This window comes from Lepisma saccharinum, chromosome 24, assembly GCF_977018435.1.
Source record: "Lepisma saccharinum chromosome 24, izLepSacc3.1, whole genome shotgun sequence".
In the NCBI taxonomy this organism is placed as follows: Eukaryota; Metazoa; Arthropoda; class Insecta; order Zygentoma; family Lepismatidae; genus Lepisma; species Lepisma saccharinum.
This window is the reverse complement of record NC_139252.1, coordinates 57,666,938-57,690,949: the sequence shown is the minus strand read 5'-3', so window position 1 is coordinate 57,690,949 and position 24,012 is coordinate 57,666,938. Positions and strand designations below refer to the sequence as shown.

Below are 24,012 nucleotides of genomic sequence, written 5' to 3'. Positions count from 1 at the left end.
TATTCATCTCATAAATATTAGGAACACCACTATTTGCATCGTTGTTGTGGTCAGGTCTAAGAAAATACCAACTGCAGCGCAATAGGGTAGTAGCACACAAGGCTCATACTACGCCTTTAAATAGTGATTAGCTCAGATAGAATGAATCCAGAAGCAAAATAAAAGTTGTTTAGGTAGTTCCATGGGGGTGTTGTTGAGTTTGCAGGTGAGGGCAGGTATGATGTGGTAAAGGTCAAGTTAGGTTATGCTTGCGGCGGGCTATTAGTCAAGTAAGTATAATGTTGCGGTGGGCCTAGGCATTCATTTGTTTCCTGTTCCAACCAAGAATATACAAGCCACTATGTTTTGCAAGACACCAAGACACATGCGAGGTTCCTTCTTTCGGGAGAATGATGGGAGTCACCAGAGTTGGTGATCCGGGATGTTTCATATTGTAAACTATAAATTAATATGTCTGTATATATTAAAAATGTATATTAGTGAATATGTAGAATATGAATGTTTGTTTGATGTAAGTCTGAAATTAATATTGTATCAAAAGTATTGTGTGAGGGTTCAGCCCTATGTTGGGCGCCATTTATGACGAGCTGTCATAAGGCATTCTGGTAACTTGACTTTCGTGTGTGTTTGCTGGGATAAAGTAGCCCAACTTACGTCCTAAGACGATGAACTCGTCTAGTGTAGAGAATTCACGATAGGTGGAATGCCTATGCAGTATAAAACTTTGTTGCTTTCGTAGTTACGCGAGGAGTCGCTAGATGGCTCTGACCGTTGTGCGTATTTAAATTGTAAACTCCTTTGTTTGATATCCGATTTGCTCGCGGTTTGCTTATGCACTGGGACATTTTGATGTGTCGGCCACTGCACGCATGGGCAATTCGCAGTAATGGCGGAAAATAATAAAATTTACAGTGTTTTGGTCTAGATGCCATTGTTTAATTAACAGCATAAAGTTTATCTCAATAAGCATTACAATAGGTTTTTTAACGCATACACATATTTGTTAACGCGTGGTTTCTAAATCATGTAAATTGTTGTTTGATAAAGACAATTGTGCTCTGTGAAAAAGGATGGTAGTTATCGATAGGGGTGCGCGGTGATCGAAATGGGACTTCCGGTAAAGAAAAATGGAGTGAAGAAAGTTATGTCACGACTGTTGAGGAAATTGTAATTGTTTCCAGTGGTTTCTGGACGAATCTGACGTCTGCTGTAGGATAAAACAGCAGATAATAGCATGAAGTAGAAGTACAACGCAGAACAAACGTTGGAAGTGAGTCGAGCTCTCGGTTCCCAGAGAGGTAAGGAGTGGACTCGTGCATGCTGGATTCTTCGTTCCCGAGACACAAGGTAAGGAAACTAAATTTCCTTAAGTGACTTTGAGAAGAAGAAAATTCTCGCAAATCGTGGTACCTACGGATACGCAAAGTTCGTTTAAGAGATAGCTATCTCGCGTGTGTTGGAACTTATGTGACACGGTACTAGTACTCGCTACAAACCATGCGATAATTACAAAATGGCCATCGACGCCATGTTTGAAAAAGGTTGTGTGCACACATAAAATGATCTATTCTCGTTCAAGAAACGTACAGTACTTGCCAAAATAAACGAGGAGCATGTTCCAAGATTGGTTTTATGTCAATTTTAGGAAGTAATATGAACTTTTGTAACCCATTTTATATAACATAAAGTGTGCATGCTAAATGACTATAAATGGTAATTTTTTCGATCACGTATCGACAGTTGTTTCACGTCTCATAGTTCAATAAGGACTGATTGATAATGCTTTCATAAGCAGGAAACATGTGTTATATTCAACTCAATAAATAAGTTCACTGTTTCTTGTGTTCATATTTGCGTTCTTCAACATTTTCTTTCATTTGTATTTGGTTGTTTGTGAAAATGCTTAAATGATTAATTCTTCTTTTACAGAGGGGGGGAATTTCGCATGTGTAAATTGGGTTAGTGCTGTTACTATGGAAAGTGGTTATTGTTAGTTGTAAATTAAGTATTTTCTATTTGGAATCTTAAGGTATAGAAATTAAATTTCCAGCGATCTGCACGCGTCACCAGCGCTATCAGGCAAAGTTTCTTAAAAACAAATAATTCGAACTAATGACATTTAGCACGTTTCAAGATCGTTGAGACTCAGTTATGGAGTCGTCGTTGTCTGGTTTAAATCAATAAGTTGAACGAATGTCATGTAGCTCGTCGCAACGTATTACATGGCATTATTACCTGCGATCCGTACAATTTGAAACAACGAATTTTTATGCATGACCCTTATGTCGTTATGAATTGTAGGGAAGTTAAAATATGTTTAGCAGCAATTTCTCAGATGTTTCTGCTTCACAAAGAGACAGCATTGGGATACTTGTGAACAAATTTAGGTAATCAGGTCTGTTCTTGATAAGAAGCGAAGGGTAAAACAGTGTGTGCTCAATGAGGAGAAACTAGACGACGAAGTGCATCAAAAATCCCTCCAGCGCCTTGCACAAGAAACAGGCAGTTTCATCAAGTCTGTGTAGCAGGCTACCAAGCTTTCAAACCTGAAACCATACATTAGAAGAATTGAAAGAAAATATCAGGAGGGAAACTGAAGCAATTTTGGAAGAGGAACTGATACATGTTAGTGGAAATTTCCTTTAAAAATGTCGTAAATGTGTGGATGTAGGACATCATTTCCAACACTTCGTGTAACAAGGTATGTGTTCATTTTAATTGTAACTGTCATTGTAATTGTACGAGCTTCTTTCATTACATAGCTAGCAGCTCCAGTTACGTGGATATTACATCCTGTTTGCCGGCAGAAACGATCTTACTTTCCGCCATGCTAACCACCATTTTGTGGGCGACTCTGCCAAAAAAAGACATTACATTTGTTCACAAGAGGGTATTTTCTTTTAGGAATCTCATTACAACACTAAACATACTTCAGTTTATTACAGCGGTGATTTGAAGATGATTAAAATATTTCTACTTTTGATTTATTAATTGCTGAATTTTAACAAATTTTCTGGCAACAAATTGCTTAAAATAACATAGTAATGATATAATAGCCAATATCTGTCTATCTATATATGAAGTGTCAGAAATGATAATTTTCACTACATTTCTACTACTGTGATCTTTTAAACATTCTATTACCACTGACACAGGAAAGCATCAAGCCAGAATTTTGTTTACTTACCACCGGCTTTATAAATAAATTTACATGAAATGAATATAGACATTTAGAAATAACCTGAAAGCATTGTAATTACAGTAGCAAAATACACTTTGTTTTGTTCACTGGACATGAGAGAGGCTGAAATTCAGTCCACATGTTTTATGTACTGAAGAAATGTAGTTCCGTAGGGCCTCCGCGATGGTGCAATGGTAGCATCCTCGCCTTGTAATCAAGGGGGCCCTAGGTTTGATACCTGGTGGAGGAACATAGTGGTTCGAATCCCACTTTAAACCGTAGGTTGAGTCCTGATTAGCCTTACTGTGCATAAAGTGGACTTAAAACACCAAATCAATCAATTTAGTTCCGTTTAAAAATCTAGATTCTGTTTAATTCCTGGACTTGAATTAATTAGGATACAAATAAAGTGGAGGAAATATTATCCAAGCTTATGAAAATGAACTCAAAAGTTAAAAAACTAACAATAATTAATAGCAGTAATTGCCCTAAATTGAAATCTTTGAAAATGAAGAATACAATTCCTCCTTAAATATGTGGAGTTAACCTAACCTATTATTTTTGTGTAGTTTACGGTTATTACGAGCATAAGAAAACAGTGTTTCGTTGTGACGTTTCAGGAGAAAACATCAAGAGACTTTGAATTACCTGATGATATTTAGTTTAGAAATGTAATAAATCGTAATTTAAAAAAAAATAATGTGATCAGATTTTCTTTTTATCTGAAATAAAAATAAAACAGACTGCTTCTTTTCACAGTTAAGTTGCTATATTACACCAATGTAACATTGACAACATCCATTATATAACGGATTCTTTTTGTTTAAAAAATTACTAACCATTGTTATAACTGTATCTTTAGTCAAAATGAAAATAAATGTCTGTGTATTCTCCTGAAACGTCACAACGAAAAACTGTTTTCTTATGGTTGTAATAACCGTAAACTACAGGAAAATAATTCTACAATGCAAGCAATGCGTACATACAAGAAGAACTATAACCTAACTTAACCCCAGCTTCATAAAATAGTTACAACACCCTGGTGTTCAAAATGCACCGAACATTTGTATCCACAATGCATAGGTTGTTAGGCATTCCTTCTTAATTTCATGAAACAGGTTTTGTGGTATTGTAAACTATTGAGTATTGTCTACACTAATGTTCAAATACCTTTGCTAATCCACAAGACATCTGGTTATGAAAATAAGTAGTTGCTTACCTGGACCTATAGCGACTCTTACTTCTTTTCTTATAATCTTCCTTTTCCCTTCTCTTGCGCCTTTCCTTCTCCTTCTTTCTCTCTTCCTCTTCACGTGATCGTAGCTTCTCCTTCCTCTCCTCTTCCCGTCTCTTGTCTTTGTCTTCCTTGGACTTTTGTCTATTGGTCTGAAATAAAAGGTCAATTAAATTACTTAAATATTTGTTGCATATGACACCTTACACGTATTGCACAAGTGTTATAATGAAAATCCTACCATGTAAATAGAGGGTGTCCCACAAAACATCAGTACGCCTGTAATGAACAATACATACAATGCGTTCCAGTTTTATGTGGGACAGCATGTACTTGGTAGGCCACGGGAAATAGTACAAGTGGAAACCCTGCACAAAAGAAAGTGCAGGTGCGTATTCAGACTGTGGAGCCTTACGTGCTTGAAAATAGTACTGTAGCATTAATCCATCGAAGGGAACACAATAAATTTGTTTCGGTCATCGACCTGAAGCATGAGGGGTAGCAGACGACAGTACAAAAATGTCCAACAAGTCATGGACATTAGTTGTGGTTTACTGCTTCAGGATTTACAGTTCCACCCATACAAATTGGAAGTTGTGCAACAACTGCAGCTGGAAGATGAAGTTAAGCCAGTTGGAGATCTCTTGCCACATCTTCAAAGAACTGACATGAGTGTTTGTGTATTCACAATCACATTGTGTCTGTACTGCACAGCCATCAATACACTTTGTGTACCTACCCTGCATTCCAGATTTTTGGTGCTCACTTTTGTACTATTTCCCATGGCACACCCTGTAATAGTACAACAGAATATCGATAATTTGGGTCTCGATAATCTGATCTTCCCTATAAGAACCCAAGACAAAAAAAGGGTTGGAGGCAGCCATGTGCTATGTAGAACAACAGCCTGAGGCATCAACTACCAATCAGTCACGTAATGGCATGACACTGATGCTCTGAAACGATGCAACATCCTGAAGCAGAAGACACTTTACAATTTCTTTAAACTATAACTTCAATACTATTTATCAGAGTTGCAAAAAAGCTGGCTTTTTTGAATGGACAGTTTTTTTCCGATAAAAACCCAGCTTTTTTGGAAAAAGAAAAACAGAATTTTTTTTCTTTTTACCAATTAGAGCTAACCTATTTCACTTGAAGTTACTGTTATGAGTTTACATGTTTGTAGTGACATATTTTACAACTAGCTAAAAGAAATGTGCATGATGTAGCAGCCAAGAGACAGATATTGGCCAATCCCAGTGGACAGTATATAACAGTTCAGATACAATTTTAACCCCAGCTTACCAAGGGGAAAGGGGGGGCCTTGCAGGCCCACCATCTCTGTTTTTTAATTTTTCAACTGTTTGAAAATACATCACATTGTTTCCCAGGATGTTCCCAATATTTAATTATTACTTTTGTTCATAAAAACAAATGTAATGTAATTAGGAGACAAAATACACTTGGTGCGCATATCAGGTGCCATCTTTGAATGTGTCTCATTCAAGACACTCGTGCCAGTGTACAATTGGTTGGTAATGATGGTAACTATTCTAATTATTATATTTAATAAACAACGGCACTTCTACAAGCTAAAAAGCATTAATAAAAAAAAAAGACTTTTGCGAGTTTTAGTGAATGATAAAATGTATGCGAGACACTCATGCAATAATTTGTTATTATTTTTTATTAATGATAAAAATTTTGGTAATTATTATAATTAATAAATAACTGCACATATACAGAGTGTACACAAACAAATGGTGCGGTTATAAATGTCAATATATTTATTATATTTTAACTTGGTTACAGCAAACACTGTTAGAGGCAGAAACTGTCAGAGTTTTTTGATGTGAGAGCTAAAATTACTATCTCTTTGATACGCTGATTTCAAATATGGCCTCATCACGTAAGGAATTTCCACAAAAACATCACACTCTCCCTTGGCCCCTTATTCCCCGGAACCTTATGCCATGCGATTTCTTTCTATGGAGGTTCATTAAAGACAGGGCTTATGCACAACCAATGCCAACTTACATCCATTAACTTCGTGATCAGATAATGCATGCAGTGCAGGACATTACAGTGGACGTTACAACGCATCTGGAATGACTTTGATTACCGCGTTGATGTGTGTCGTCTGACCAGGGGAGCCCAAATTGAAGGATTGTAATTTTAACTCACATATGGTGTTTGCTGCAACCACGTAAGTTGAAAAACAATTTTTTTATTGTCATATATAACCACACCATTCATTTGTGTATACCCTGTATAATCAGCAAAGGAAGCAGGGATTCAATAACAAAATTTTTTCTTGAATTTTGGTGATAAAAGAATGCGTGGGCTTGTGAGCAGACTCCCGGTACGTAAGTTTCTCATATAGCACGCGTAAGCTAAGGTTAAAACTAAACATGTAGTCCTGATGAGCACATCTGACCATGAAATGGACTTAAAACAAGCTTTTGCATGTTTGTGTCTCAATTTAAATGTTGACGTCATAAAATATGAAACAAATGTTAATATCAAAATATTCAATGTTTCGGTACAATTAAAAATCTTTGCTGTTCAGAAGCATACGTATTACATGAATTTGTGTATATATCCTGTTTAACGTGGCTCTTGGAAATCAAGCCTTAGAAGTAAATGCAACATTTCGAACCGAAGCAACATAAGCTGTAAGTCGTCGCTTGTCACTTGGCCTGTACCATTTTCTCGGTGAACTTTCAGACCGAAGCAACAAGTGACATGTGTCACTTGGAAGCAGACCCTCAGTAATTCATTCATTCAACCTTTTGAACCAATATGTGACAAGGAGCTAAACATGTCACTTGCATGAGAACGTTTTGCTTTATACTGAAGTAGACTGCGTCGCTTGTCATCTGTGACTTCAGTCTGAAAGCTTCTTCATTGGCGCACATCATGTAGCCTCGGTCTTGTTTGTGCATGTTAAGCAGATGCTTGCTTACAGTCTGAAGAGGTCCATGTCACTTGCCACTTCAATGTGACACCCCCACCACTGTCATGTGTTGCTTCAGTCTGAATGTTCTCTACTTGACAAGCTTGTTAGCTACTTCATCAGAGATTAAGATTTCATCTAGCCTGTAAATCACAGAGAATAAATTGCAAGTACTGTTGATGGCAAAACTTTTTGATAGAAGGTTCCTTTTATAATTCATCAATGACCCTCTGGAGTGTTGCCCTCTAATAAGAAGAGGTCTGAGGTTCAATGCTCAGTGGAGGCAGAGTGCTTCGGATCTCATTTCAAACTGTAGGTCCAGTCCAGATTTGCAGCCAGTCTTATTTGCTTCTATACTTTAGTTTTAATGCCAGTGTTTTTGAACCGCCGGGGCGATAAAAGTCCGTTGCACCCAGGGGTTGAAGACTAATTTTTTTAATCTAATTTTATATTTGACAGCAAGTCTATGCATAATTGAACTACACAGAGCGTCTACTAAGTTTTAAGATAGTTGACGATGTGCAACTGCCAGGCAAGCCATCTACCGGCAAAGTACGGAAGCAGTTAGCAATAGGTGTCGACTCATTGCAGGCAGTGTTTGGTGTAGTGGTAGTGTCTGTGCCGTGTGCGATTGAACAGAGCTGTGTCAAAGTTGCCCATCATGAATGCGAGCGAGGAGCAACGAATAGTGATTGTAAGTTCTGTTTAAAAGCCGGTAAAACGGCGATAGAACCCCTGAGATGATAAATGCAGCTTACGGGGATCAAGCATTATCCCGGTCGAATGTGTTCCAATGGTATGGACGCTTTCGTGACGGACGAGACGATCCCAGAAGTGGCCGTCCAGTTGAGCATCAAAATGAACAGAACATCGATGCGAATTTGTCCCGGATGGTCGAACTGTGAATCAACAGTACTACAAAGGCGTAATGGAAAAGCTTCTTCAAAGGATTAGGCGTGTCCGAAAGGCCATGGCTGCTTCCAATGACTGGTACCTGCGCACGTCATTACTGTCAAGCAGTTTTTGGACAAAACAAATGTGACTGTGTTGGACCACCCACCTTATTCATCGGACTTAGCACCTGCAGACTATTTACTGTTCCCGAAATTAAAATCCCCATTGAAAGGTCATGTTTTCGACTCTGTGACATTCAGAAGGACGTGACGCATGTTTTACGTTTTACACTCAATTCCCGAAGGTGACTTCTACCACGGCATCCAGAGGCTGTACGACCATGCAAACACTTATGTCCACTTAGGTGGGATGTATACTGATCAATAAACAATAAAAGTTTTGATTGCTTTCTTGTAAGTATGTCTTTCATTCCAGTCCTAAAACTTAGTAGACACACTGTGTATGATTATGCAATGTTTGATATATTAATTTCCATACAAACTTTAAAGACAAGAAATATATATATGATTGAAAATGTTTGGATCAAGGCATTGACTTGTAAATAAAAAATTACTGGGCTATGGTCACACAAAGGTTGAGAACCACTGTACCAAGAAGCCAAAATACATCACTAGTTTCATATTTGAGGCATGTGCGACTTACTCACGTTATGTCTATTAGAAGTACAATATAAAAATATATATACTATGAAATACTTACGTTTCGAGAGTATCTGCTTTCCGAAAAAACAACGTTTTGGTATCCTACTGTTCCCTTCTTCAGGTTTTCGTCACTTTCATAGCCACGTCAATTAAGGGAAGGATTGAGGTGGCAGGTAAGACCTTAAGATCATAGTGGCCTACACAAAAACCTGAAGAAGGGAACAGTAGGAAGGATCCCAAAACGTTGTTTTTTTTCGGAAAGCAGATACTCACGAAACGTAAGTATTTCATAGTATATATATTTTTATATTGTACTTCTAATAGACATCACTAGTTGCTCCATGACCAGGTTTAGTGGCCATTTAATCAAATTATACATTATGTACTGGAAAGCCAGAATACAAATATATATTTTCAGTGGCGAAGCGTAGATTTCCTAGCAGGGTAGGTACAAAAGTGCGATAATTTCCATTAGTTGCTTAAATATGTAAAAAGAAAGGGAGGGGGTTTATGTCATGGAGAGTGGTTCAATGTCTCTCCAGGCCTCTTCTTTACTTGCCAGTGGCGTGACATTTTCAAAAGTTTTATTACCGGCCATCAATACGATAATTATGTCTTAGACGTTCTTCCCCCGCCCACCAGATGTCATCGATCTAGATTTTGTTCATTTCGGTTTTTTATTTCTTTGTATTTTTTCAACCCTGATTTATGCACACAGCTCCAGAAAGAACTACCAATCATGAGACATCTCGAGAATCCAACGAATAGTGCTCGAGCCCTGTTGTCAATTCTTCATCACTATTTTCTAAATTTATTTATTTATTTTGCAATTGAGGTGAAAAGGGCTAGAAGAACCCCATAATTTTCGGGTCAGTCTGACGTTTGTGCCGTGAGCAGACGACAGAATTCCGCACTTTCAGCGACTGTCAATTTCGTACGTTCTACTGCTGCCAACTTAGTTTTTTTTTTAGCAAGACTTCCTCGCACTGAGGAAAACACCATTGTTATCTGTTGTCTAACTAAAGGAATGGTTGTAGTTAACTCCAGTCTTGGCTTTCTAGATAAATGAATTTCTGACACCTGTATGTGCAAGTAAACATAATTTTAATTTGATTAGGAAACATTGACATGACCACAATTAGGTCACCTGGCTTCGTAACGTGTTAGGATGACCACCACGGGGCTTTCAAGAAAACATAAGTAAAGGTGACTTCTCTCATTCAGTGTATATACTTCGCATCCTAGTTTGTTCTACCCCTTGTGTTAGTCGACACCTTTACGTGATAATAGAACATAGGATCCTTGTTTGGGACCCGGCAACACGTCAGGTTACTATGTAACATATAAACAGGTTATAATAAATGTAGTTGCTTGAGAGAATAGAATCCCAATTTTTAGGTGCAATTCAGCTCTTTTCTGCCAATCCAATGTGCCAACACTGGCCTGTTCCGCCAGAACTGAAACAGACATGGCCCGCGCAATAACCCCATAACACAACACTCTTTGTCCTAAACCCAAAAAAAGTCTTCCCTTGCATTGTACTTTCATTGACCGCCCTATTCTCTTGTTATCCCTTCAGGGTAAATGAAACTGCCTACCTCTTCGCTTGTGTTGGCTGCACAAAAAAATGTCTGCTTGTAATATCTATTCGACGACAGTGTTAACGCATTAAATAACTTTTCAACAACTTTCTATTTTTTTAAATTTTTTTTTTAATATTTTGCTGTCACTTGCTACTGCTACTTGCAAAGGAAAATATAGTTAAAAACATTTTAGAAATGATTGTTATAAGAAGGAAACATGAAAGACCAAAAGTGGGTCCTACCTTACCGATGATTACATCTTCACTCAATTAAGAACTCGATTGTTCTTGCATTTCAGTCCGGCACTTCTTGCATAAATCTGATCGCTGCACAAGACACGAATCACAATCAAAGCTCTACCGCCACGAACCTCGCGCTCCGAGCCACGCTCCCTTGTAGCGTCCTGAGCAGGAGGCAAGTTTTCACAGAGAGGAAACGAGTGAGGGAATTCCCGTTCACGATAAAAATAAATTATTCTATTTCCAGTGAAAGTAAAACTACTTTGTAAATATAAGGTGTAGCTAGCATTTTAATTTACATAATTTGGTATGAAGACTTACTTTACACATATAAGTTCTTTAGACTTTCTGTTTACGCTACGGTGTTGGGTGAATCGACAAGACCATCAGCACTCTGACCAGAAAACGAAATCAGAACTACAGTACTCCGTAATTTTCAATTTCACTTACACTTGTCTATGAAAGGAAGGAAAACCTAAGTTTCGTACAAAATATGGAGAATGTACAATGAAATAGAAATATCTCTGCACGAACACAGGCTAATGTTTACAAAAAATGCCGGTACACCACAAATTTCCAACCCTGGCGGAAATGCAGTGTTGCTGATATTCTGTTCATCCTAGTGGGTAACACCGAGAGGCCGGCCTCAGGAGCACATTATAAGCATACGTACAGTACTCGTAAGATTAGGCTTCCCGCATATATGACCGTACGACAGAATGTGAAGAGAAGAGGCCCCAGGAAATGTGTCTCACTCCGTGGAAAGTTCGTATACTGGACAGGGTTAGAATTTTTTTGTAATTATCATAAATGAAAATTCCAAACTTTTCTATTGCATTACATGTGTTTTGACGAAATAAGTAAATACACCTTTAAAAGAGTAATGGCGTGGGTAGGCCCGGCCTCCTGGCCTCATAGGACGCTTCGCCACTGTATATTTTACCGAACACAAAATTTAATGTAAAGAGATCTGATACTAGATTTTCAAAAGGTAGAGCAGTATTTCCTTTTTTGCTTCATTTACATGTTCGTATAACAAATTCAAACATTGAATATCATATCATACTATTAGGTTCTATTAAAAACTGTTACAAAACTACTCTAGTTATGTGAATATGTTTATACTACATAGATATATTTAATAAGCCTACCGAAATATGAAGATGAAACTCGGAAAGAACTGTCCAATCAAAACAGCCAGCTTTCTTGAAAAAACAGTTTATGTCTAGCTACGAATTTCATATTGTAAATTGTATTTTATATTTAGAAATGAGTGTCTTTTACAGTAGGGGGATAAACGAAAACCATGGAAGAGGAAAAATACTGCCAACTCCTGTATTTCCATTGATTTTACACACTTTTGTGAAAAAAGCCGAAAAAGCGCAACCAAAAACGCAGTTTTTTTTTACCACTTCCAACTCTACTATTTAACTACATTTTTATTATCAACATCATTGTTACTACTATACTGAGCAATGTAAATAAAACATTCATAACAATATTTCATATTCAATAACTTAAAATGAGTGAAAATAAAATAAAATTTGCACCATAATCATTTCATTCTCATTGTTACTTCTCAAATGTTGTATAGTAAATGAATAATAATAAATATAAACAAAAAACACTAACTTTGTTTTCTTGATCCTATTAAATAAAACAGTGAATGTCTCTTGTAATTGGTCCACAATATCAGAGAAAATTACAATTAAATGTGCTCTATATGTTACAGACGGCTGAAAAAACTGCACTGTACAAGTGATTTCAATCTAAGGATGACACATTTTGTCAGCACACATCAATTCTGAATAATACAGACATTCACAGTACACTGAAATGAAGGACACCCCTTGCATACCCTCCTGGAAAGAATCCTTGCTGCCTGTGATATCGTCAGAATGACTCCAGGGATGTTAGAGCAGATGCGACAGAGCTTCTTGCGATGCTCTGCCTGCATCGATGCTGGGGGCTGCAGTTTTGAACAATTACTGTAAAGTCTTTTAAGATACACGGTAGTAACTTACTACAACCCGGATCTTTCAGTTGTCTTTTTCCACTGCCATAGACAGCTCCAACTACTTTTGACTTATACAGGTTGTTCCGAGTATGTTTGACCAAACGAGATTCCTTCCCCCCCGTGTGCAGAATGAACTCGCCTGACCTTGGTCGGGCACGTTTGTCAGTGTAGTGTGTGAGCTGTGAGAGAGTGGTTGTGTTTTCTCGCTGGGCCAAAAATCCCGCACAAACTGAGCTGCTTTTGGGAGGAGTAGGTTGTATAACTTTACCAAGTGTTTGTGTTTCCTCGCTTGGCCGAAAATGCTGCCAAAACTGAGTCGCTTTTCGGAGGGTTATGTTGTAGCCCTTTATGATGGAAAGTTAAGTGTGTCAATGATCAGGAAGCAGTGTAAGAGCAAGTGTTGTGATGTTAATTTGACTTTAATCAAGAATGTGATCGGCAAGTGTAAGGATTCCATGGCCCCAGCGTTCGGTTCTCCAACAAAAGGGAGAACATGGCCGTGCACACAAGCCACCACAGATAGCGAATCATCTAAATATGTCTTTGGGAACTGCCAACAACTGAATCTTGAAAAGGTGTTCAAGGCTAGCGGTCATCACCTTACCGATGCCCACCAACGGGAACGCAAGTGTAACACCCGGAAGCTGTACGAACAGCACCTGGGAAACCAAAGGTGACAGTATGTCACTACATTGGATGAGGTGTGGGTGTACCTTTCCGACTGTTGCAAACCAAGAGCCATCATGCACAGAGACAAAGGCACGAAGCGCTTCACAAAGTGGGACCGGGCATGCAAAGAGGCTACTATATATTGGATACAATTATTGGAAACTAATTCAAAATGGTGGAGTGGTTAGCACAGTATCCTACTATGCCAGGGGGACCAGGTTCGAATCCTGGCCTGGACGTGGGGTTTCTTTGCGAGGGTCCCTTCATATTTTTCAGCACTTTCATCTTCATGATTAGCCAGAAGTGGCAGAAAAGCAAACTAAAATAAACCCAATCAATCAATTCAGATTATGTGAATTCAATTATTACGCGACATTAAAAAAATACCAAATTAAAGACACTGCATAGAATAGAAAAGTAAATTGATTTTTTAATGGAAATTAAAATACAAGAAACGTTTAAGAAGACCTACCATTATCTCTTCTATCGCTACCTTCAGTTTGGCATATCCAACATGTTGTTTCCCTGTTAGGTGGTCATCTATTCTCTGTTGTGCGTCTCCAACAATCAGAAAGGCTCCACAGACACTGCACACTTCCATTTGTTTTTCCTGGGCTGCAGCCATTTCTGCTGTCTGCAAGGGGGAGATCATTTATTAGTATTGGTTACTACCTGCTTCCAAAGTTACATAATAAACTTACCATTAAAGTTATATGTACAATTCAGTGTCGAAGATGTTAGTCACATCACGTACTTGTCAGTACACAGACTTAAAAAGAGACCAACAACCGGATTAATATATTTCTATTGTGTATAAAACATCATCAATGTCATGGTACATAAACTGGGCATATTTCGTGATCAAAAGCATTATATAAAATCCCAAATCACAAAATGGATTTAAGAACCATACTTATTGGAAATCAAAAATTGCATTCCAGTAGCACAAACATTTAGTTATTAAAGCATTATTAAGTTAATTGCTGTGGGCAGAAGTCAATTTTCCATCCTTTTCTTGCAACAGAATTAATGTTCTGGGATTTTGCATAATTCACAAGATAATTCTGACTGTGTTGGCAGAAAATACTAAATTTCATGTTCAAGACATTTGGATTTTCCATTTGATTTTGCACAATTTTGTAGGAAAATATACCATGTAACTTTTAAAACATTGATTGATTGATTTGGTGTTTTAAGTTCACTTTATGCACAGTAGGGCTAATCGGGACTGGACCTAGAGTTTTAAAATGGGTTGATTGATTGAATTGGTGTTTTAAGTCTACTCTATGCACAGTAAGGCTAATCAGGACTGGACCTACAGCTTTAAAATGGGTTCATTCATTCAATTAGTGTTTCAAGTCCACTTCATGCACAGTAAGGCTAATCAGGACTGGACCTACAGTTTTCAAGTGGGATCCGAACACTGTGCCTTCACCGGGCATAGTACCAGCGACCCCTTGATTAAAAGATGATGACGCTACCACTGCGCCATCGGGGAGGCCTGTTCCTTTACAGGATTCCTACGTCTTCTTCATTATTATTCCCTGAATACCTGACATTTCCATGTTTTCTAGTCCAAAAATGATTTTTTTCCAAACATGTCTATCATCATGAGTTTTGCCTTTGGACCTTGTGGTTTTCATTATATACCTAATCCGTTAATTATTATGAATACTCACTTTCACAACTTTTTATTTAGTAAATTTCATTCTGCACACAGAAGAACACATGAAAATTCAAAGAGTAAAATGTAAAATTACAATCGACATCAAATGTATTACGTGCTACAATCACTTGCATCTAGCCTTCAGGCTAACGTAACAGAGGTATATATATTACTTCACCACAACAGACCTCCACAATATAAAAACAGAAAAAGTTCATAAACCATACACAATCTTTCCTTTTTTTGGCAGATTTATAATGTAGAAAATGCTGCTTTTTTTGCTTACATTTATAAATACACAGCATCTGGAGAATTTTTTGTTGCATATAGGAATTTTATAGGAAATCCCAACAAGACTATCTATAAAATAATAGACGATAACCTCAACTTCGCCTACCTTTCCGATAATTATGATCATGTTGTCAGTATACTTTAGCTATCAATCAGGTATCTGGACTGCAAGTTTTACTGTAATATTCTGTCTAATATCTAGCATCATAAAAGTGAAAATTTATTACAGAAATTCGAAGGAACCATAATTTTGCACAAGACTGAGAATCATAAGAACGAAAGAAACAAGTTTCTAAACTGAATTTTTTTTGGGAGTGGAATCGCAAGAACCGAATCCAGAAGTGGAAGTGAACTGCTTGTTCATTTTGCAACTTTTTCTCTTGCAGACTCAAAAATGCATGTAAATTGCAGACTATCTGCAAGATTTGCTTATATTTCCCCTATTTATCCCTGTCAAGCCAAATTCCCTAATATTTACCTGTTTTCCAGATGCGTAGCAACCCTAGATTAGTTTAAATGTAGTTCTGTGCTGATATTTTCACACATTCTTTCAGATACCAATACCTAAATCCTGAATTGTCGATGATGGATCAGAAAATGCCATCCACAATCAGGTAATTTTGAATGGTCACGCATTACAAGTAGAGTTGCAAAAAAGCTTTTTCTTAATGGATGTTCATCTTTTCTATGAAAAACCAGCTCTTTTTACCAATTCCATAAACAATTTCACTTGCATTTTGTTTGAATTATGAGGTTCATAATGTCTATTTTGTAACTAACTAAATAATTTTTCATGTCAAAAGCTACATTTTGTATTTAGAAATTACACTGCATGACAACGATGTTGCGAACTAATGTATCGCCATTGATTTGAAACACTTGGGAATGAAAGCAATTTCTTTTCAAACCACTTTAAACTCTTAATTAAAAATGAAATTCTCTTTTATGCACTACAAGTGTCAGAAATTTCTTGCTAATTTGCAATATTCATAGCAGAAATACAAAAACAAGCACTTCAGGGAGAAATAATACATACAATTCAATATTTTCAGTGTCAGGGTATCTTGAACATACCCCATTCCAAAAATTTCCAGACTGCCACAAAATGGCAAAAAAAATTCCAAGATACCTGTCCGAGGTAAAACAAAATCATTTTGCATACAGCTACTAGACACCAGAATCTACTGGATCAGAAGCAAATGCAAGTACTTACTTGTTGCCAATGACTGTTCTCATTCTGACGTCTGAGTTGTTCTCTTTCTTCCTTCAGCTGGTCGCACAGCTTCATCAGTCCTTGGGCTTTTTCCACGTTTCCTTGGATCCCCATCTGCTCTGCTTCATCCACCAGACGATTTATCTTCTCTGACAAAAGAGTTATTTGTTCTTCATTCTTATGCTGCTGGGCAATAGACAATGTAGGCTGGAAAAAGTAAAGCTTTGTTGAGCACTTGAAGTCATAATGGATGTATCAGCACATATAAGATTCATTCTTATAATACGAGAATATAATGACAGAACAAATATGCATCAGCGATTAATCAAAACAAGGAATGTCTTGAAGGTTGAGCTGGTGCTGGAAGTTAATCAGTAATAATGAAGAAAGCTTGAAATCTGCTGCATGAACAAAAATCAGAGTTCATATGAAGTATTGTGACAACTTAATCTGAAAATGTAGGAAAGCCGCACCTGTATATTATTTCAACTCACTGCATACTACTTACAAAAGCATTTTTATCATGATTCATTGGTTAATACAACAAAACAAGTATTCATAATTTATGATGTGTGCGACACTCATTTTTACATAGATTAATTCGTATTTTTCAATAAATTAATCAAAAATACAAAACTTTTCTACTTACATGTATCTACGTGTAGGAATAAACCAACAGTCAGCATGGGAAAGTGATCAAGCGGGCGTTTTTTTTTTTAATGTTTTAATTGTATATAGGTTTTTAGATCAAGAAATTTTTACAGCTATGGTTTTATACAAACGAGGGAACATGGGGATAGTGAAGGTTTTAGAGAAATTTCCAAAATTTTGCCTTCACCTAAACTGTACTGTTTCCTTTTTTCGTGACGTAAGAGATTATTTGCCGTGGCTATGACATATTCCTGGTAGCCGAGAAAAAGAATCTAAAGAAGGGAACAGTTGTTCCCGAAACGTCGTTTGAAATAATACATACTCGCTACACATAAGTACAAAAGTTTTGTATTTTTCATTAATTGATTGTAAAATACGAATTAATCTAAAACAAGTATTATCTTCATGTCACAATTTAGTGTGCGTGACATAGTTTTAGTTGAAGAGAAGGTGTATTGTGTTTTATGTTCGATAACTGTGTTACCTGAAAAGATTCTCTCGGGCTATCGACCAGGTGAGTTGTGGAAAAGATTCCAAGCTTTCCGAGAGCTAGCATCGCCTCTACCCTGAAGATGAGAGTGACGTTAGCTCTCGAGAGCTTGGAATCTTTCCCACAACTCACCTGGTCCATAGTCTGAGAGAATCCTTTCATCATTCGTCGCCAGGAAAGCTTCTAGACTTACAACTGTTGCTTGCAGGGGTGGATGCTTGCTGGGATAGCTGAAAATGCTGGTATTCTGGCATACCTGGTACAGTGGAACCTCAATTTTAAGTTTTTCTGAACAAGCTGAATAAACTTAAAATGTGGGAAAATGTAAAACCGAAGAAAATTTTATAATGTCTTGCTATTTTCAGACCATCACGATTGAATATAGAATATGGGAAAATGTAAAACCCAGTAACAAAAATCAGGGTTACATTGTACAATAAATTTCTCTTTATGCAACAAATATTAAAAAAACTTAGTATCTTAAAAAACTACCAGATACACCTACACTAATGCTAAAGGTACAACGAACGTATGGACAAATGGATATGCATGAGTTTATATGTTCAGCACTTTACACACACACACGCACAAGGCCATGATTAATAGTACACAAATTACCTAACAGGATAGTGTAGCATACAAAAAAGATCACTCTCATAAGGCAAATGTTGTAAGCTCCACAAACCTGAAAGTATGTTGTAACAAATATAAAAAGATGTAAGATAAGTAAAATCAAATGGTTTGTAAATATTAAATATATGACATAGCACAATTATCGTACCTCTGATCCTTTACCAGTGAGTGCCAATCGCTGTTTACCCTTGATTATCTTCCTCTCCACCTCATTCAGCATCCCTTTGCAGAATCGCATGAACTCGTCTTCGTACGTTGATTTCCTGAAGCTGTTTGATTTCTGAAACTTCTGACGTAATTCATCATCGTGTATTTTGCTGCACGGACCCAGGTCAGCTCTTGTGTTCACGAACAAATCATGGGGGCAGAATCTCACCAAATAAAATCTGCACACCTGAAAAGAAATATCGAAAGTGATGATCACCAGTTTCTCCCCCTCTGCCACAAAAATTGCACATGTTCATTAAAAAAAACCTCATTTCATTGTCATGCCAATAACTTGACTGTGCTCTTGGTGTAGTGGGTGACAATCCCCTGCAATTCACACTTTTTTTTTACAATAGTGTGTTTGAAACATATTTTGCAATATTCAGGCATTCCACGAAAAGTGGCCCTACTCCCTCTAAACAATAAAATGAATTAATCTGAAAATTATTAGCATTTTTATTTGCATTAAGGTTAAAATGTTTGTGAATACATATAATTTACTTGTTTCACCAACAAAAGTTATTGGTATCTGTAGCCTATGTGGTTCAGACAAATTAAGTCAAATTTTACTACAATTTTTAAACACCCACACACGTAACACATTTTCACACAAGCTTTTTCATGTATTCAGGGTATGTCATCATACTAAAGTTTTATTCATTGTTTAGTAGACACCACAAAGTACTTTGTAATTATATTAAGTCAGTCCACTGTGGAATTATTTTCCTGTAGTTTACGGTTATAACAAGCATAAGAAAACAGTTTTTCGTTTTGACGTTTCAGAACAGACATTTATTTTCATTTTGACTAAAGATACAGTTATAACCATGGTTAGCAATTTTTAAACAAAAAGAATCCGTTATATAATGGATGTTGTCAATGTTACATTGTTGTAATATAGCACCCTAACTGTGAAAAAAAGCACTCAGTTGTATTATTTTATTCCATTCATTCAGTCCATTGTGAATATTTTAATCCAATCTCATGACTAGAACCTTACATTTTGTGTGTGAAGTAACACATATAATGCTGGAATGCCCAATTTGCAAGATTTTTCTTAATTAATAAAATAAAGGGATGGGACCGAATAATCGGTACTCTATCGGCCGATATAGGCATATCGGTAAATTTACCGATCCGATATATAGAAAAATATCTCATAATTTAGTGCAAAATTCTGCCATTTTGTTGTAACTTTTATGGATAATCTCGATGCCCTACTTTCTAAAAAAAAGTAATTGTGTAAATATTCAACTTCTTTTGCACTGCAGTCACCTCGAAACATACATTCATTAAGGAGATCAATGAACATTTCAGGTTCTTCAAGGACCATTTCTAATTTTATATCGGATCGGTAGAATATCGGTTATCGGTATCAGTAAATTTTATATCGGTACTTTATCGGTATCGGCCAAAATTTCATATCGACCCATCCCTAATAAAATATTATTATGTGATTTTTTTTGGGACCGAAAACATGGTTTACTAAAATTATCATTGAAAGGAAAATTATTTTTCTAAGACAGTGCAGCTCACACTTGGGAGGCTCTGGGAATGGAATAAAGGATAAATCACTGAAAGATTGCAGGGCTATAAAAATGAAACCAGACAAGTTAGAGACAAAAATAAAAAAAATGAATCACCACCATGGAAGGATTAAACGTGCCAAGTTTCATCAAAATCTGAGAGCAAACCCCCCCTTTTTTTTTGGTTGAGTTGACATGCAATGACCCGCAGGTGAGTAAAGAACATACACAGGCTCTTCAGGATTGGGTGCGTGGGCTTTCTACAGGTTTCACACAGAGAACTTGTGAGCGACCATCATCAGGCTTGTGCTGAAATCCCTCGTCCATCATGTAGTGTTGCAACCCAAATCCACCAGAGATCGCATGATGCGTCAATAGCAACAAGGCATCTTCCCATAACGAGGGAGATTTTTCTCCATACAGAAACATAGGAACCATGTTTGATGATATGAACAAGTGACATTCGGCATTCGCTGCGCTGTCTACAGCATTGCCACACTGTTCCTTCAATACATGCAGAGCATTAATTGGTGCTTCGTTACTTGAACGAGGTATAAGAGCATGTGGAATGCGGACTTCGATTAGAGGTAAGTTGGGCAACGGTGTTCGATCGTTCTTCTACAAAAATGGCATCTTGCGCAGTGAGGAAGCTAGTGCTACAAAACTTATATTTTGTTACAATATGTGCTTATTGGAAAAACATTTAACTGATATCCCCACGAATCATTTTCGGTAAGGTTAGGGTAAGAAAGGATTTCCAATTTCGTTAATATTTGGTATATTAACTACTTTTGGCCTTCTAATCAGTACATTATGCACGGGTAGCCCCACGAACCATGCATGGGTAGTCCCGCCGCCGGTATAAGGGCTATCCACGAGTAACCAAAACATATCAAACGACACAATCTATTGTGGAACTGTAGCACAGCAACTTCCAGTTCACAACGACGGGGCAATTTAAGCGCGTACTTGCGGCCTTCCTTTTAGTTTTGTAAATCAGATGAAATAAATGGATCATATAACAGCACTTGATGACAAGGAGAATAAGACATAACTGGGCAAAGTATCCAATATCAATTGGATGAGCATCTAGGACGTAATACGGCATTATTCTAGGATGAGATCCACTTGCTGACCGTCTTTGCATTTGGCAATATTTGTAGCTACATATTTAATACAAAGTAATTTTTCCTACACAGCGAGAGCATTTAAAGCATGTAAATCTTTGGATGCATTCATTTATATTTTAAGTGGAAAAGTGCAAGATGTAGGGACATATAAAAAACTAAAAAAGGAGCTTTTTCTTTTCTTCAGTCAGGGCGAGTCAGAGGGGTGCGGTAATGCACACTTGCTGGTTTTGTTTCCATTTGAAAGCAGAATACAAAACCCTCATTGTTATTTTAAGTCAATTTTCAGTGAAGATGAATAATAAACTGGAAAAATTAATAATTGGACAAACACAATGACACACCATTGCCTGACCATGGCGTTCAAACCTAGGACTTCTCATCTATCAATGTTGAAGAGATTCCATTGCAAAAGACAAAAATTAATAATAGTACCCGCACTTAATTTTCTAGTTACACAAAAATTTAATGCAGCTCGTGTGTACTTCTAGAACATAACGAGTAACCTAACTGACTATGACCTAGCATCTCTTGAAAGGAAAAGTAATATTTTTGCACATATATGACCAAAACAGAGAGAAAATCGAGATTTGAATGATTTATCTTCTACCTTTAATGAAGTGCAAGGGGTGCGGGATGCAAAATTTTGGTCGGGAAGGAAACAGGATGGAGTATTTTTAAAGTCCTGACAGTTCAAAATGGGAAAAATAATGTTACTTCATGACTAAATTGGGAGATTATAGGGGCGGAAAATATTCAACGGTAACGTTGGTAAATGTCTGTTATATCGGAGACACATTTCTTCATTTTCACAGAAGAAACTACTTACGGAAATGAGTTTCTGTAGTATTTTGAAAGTTCGTGGAGGTATTTTCTCACCGTAGAATGCTGCACAACAAGAAATAAGCACTTTTGATATAATAAACTTGGATTTTGTGCAAAGCGACACATTATGCTGTTGTTTCCATTATGTACCTGCAGATGGTGAGAGCGTCGAAAATTACGCGGTCTCGCCATTGTTTCCAAACATCCCTTTTTTTACCAATTTTTTTTTTTTAACTATGCTTACCTAACCTAACCTTGCCGGAAATGGTTCATGGGATTATAGTGAATGGTTTTTGGGGCTATCCGTCAATGGTTTGTGATGACATAATGAACACGAAAGTAGGTATTTTTCGATTAAGAAGGTTGCAACCCTGCATACCCACTCCAAATCGACAAAACACAAGCACGACGCGCGATGATCCACAGCTGTGCGCGCCATATTGTATGTTCCGCAACGGAAGAAAGGACCCAAAAGAATTACTTGTAATGTTAAATATCGAAGTTATTTTCATGTAAAAAGCATAATGGCACCTTCAACTATGTTCCGCAATACACAAGTGGTAAGTACGAACCATTTAAAACTGAAAATATCCGATAGAAATGTGTCTCCGATATAACAGACATTTACATTAGCCGATACTAAAAAAAAATGTTAATTATACAAACAACTTCACCCTCGGGTTATGATTTATTTTGAATTTCTGGAATAAAAACTGCTAATTTCAATAAATTTCGGACATTTACTACAAAAAAATATGTATGTACCTTAGTAGAATCGCTGTCGCGCTTTTCTATTTACTTGTCTATTAGCCACATACAAATCACATCAACTCATAAAATGCATGATCTTTACTACTTCTAATTGTAAACCGGCATCTTATAAAATCTGCGATTTGCCGAATACTATCAAACGAAACATTAAGTAGCAGCACAAATAAAAGACCACAATCGGCGTCTAGTAAACAAACAGTTCTACCTCGTAATATCGGGAAATTTTCATTTACTCACAAAGGTTTTGTTATTCTTACGCTGTATCAAGTTTTAAGATCTCTTCTAGCGAAAGTTGCAAAGTAGTTTATGAGACACGTATTTCTTAACTACTGCAGCCCAAATACATTTCATATCGCACATCAAATAATTGCTACACGCTGAAATCCGGCGAAAATATAAACAACAAAAATTATGTAATTCGTCAGTAGGGATATTATTAATAGGAGCAAATGTACTACACAAGGTTTCTATTATCTTTTGTTACGCGTGAGGGTCAATCTGAAAAGTCATTTTTCACTATGATTGCTTTTTAATTACATCATCGTTGAAATACAACACAAACCAAGGGTTTGAAGTTCACTCAGAATATCCGAAATTACCTTCAATTTTTACACAATTGCACAGAGGATTTGTTTTTACTTACCTCTGGATCTTCCCAATTCATTTCCTTTTGCTTTTCATTGGGCAGATTATTTCTGTTCCTACCCATTAACTCGTCCAGTAAAGCTGCTGCTGCCATTACCGCCATGATTGCCTGTTTTTGGTGCGTGCTCAGAAAGGAAACCACATGCTACAAACTTCTTGAGCGCCTCCAGCCAGTAGCATTCACAGATTATATACCAACGGATATGTTGGTTGTGTGACGTCAGGTCAAGACGGCCGCCATGTTGGGATGTTCCACACGGCTGTTGCGTCTATTTGATAACATTCAACGAGAGGAAATTTCGTCGGGAAAAATAAGGCTGCTTGTTATGTCTCTTTATGTTTAAATCGTCAGAAACAATAACACGGAGTTCTTAGTAACTAGTTTTGACGAAAAAACAAAGAGATGTAGACCATTTTTTTATGTACTGGGGCGTGTTAATTTACCATATGTAATACCATAGAGGAGTTAGGGAGTAGAGGATTACCCCACATTTAAACCTCGCTGCGCTTTGAAATTGCATTTCCATCGGTG

At 37.0% G+C, this 24,012-nt stretch overlaps 1 protein-coding gene across 2 annotated transcripts in view; it reads right to left on the bottom strand.

Annotated features, from left to right (window-relative positions):
* LOC145978213 (luc7-like protein 3) overlaps positions 1-23,597 on the bottom strand; it is a 55,887-nt gene extending 32,290 nt beyond the window's left edge. Inside the window, exons 1-5 of one of the 2 annotated variants that reach the window (XM_083110667.1) lie at positions 23,479-23,597; positions 18,528-18,773; positions 16,606-16,812; positions 13,908-14,069; positions 4,401-4,567 (exon numbers count right to left, since the gene is read on the bottom strand). In XM_083110667.1, coding sequence (XP_082966793.1) covers positions 4,401-4,567; positions 13,908-14,069; positions 16,606-16,812; positions 18,528-18,773; positions 23,479-23,583 — 887 coding nt within the window. In that variant the 5' untranslated portion in view covers positions 23,584-23,597. The remainder of the gene's footprint in view (positions 1-4,400; positions 4,568-13,907; positions 14,070-16,605; positions 16,813-18,527; positions 18,774-23,478) is intronic. The other variant, XM_083110668.1, reaches the window with a different exon arrangement.
* Positions 23,598-24,012: the final 415 nt, after the last annotated feature.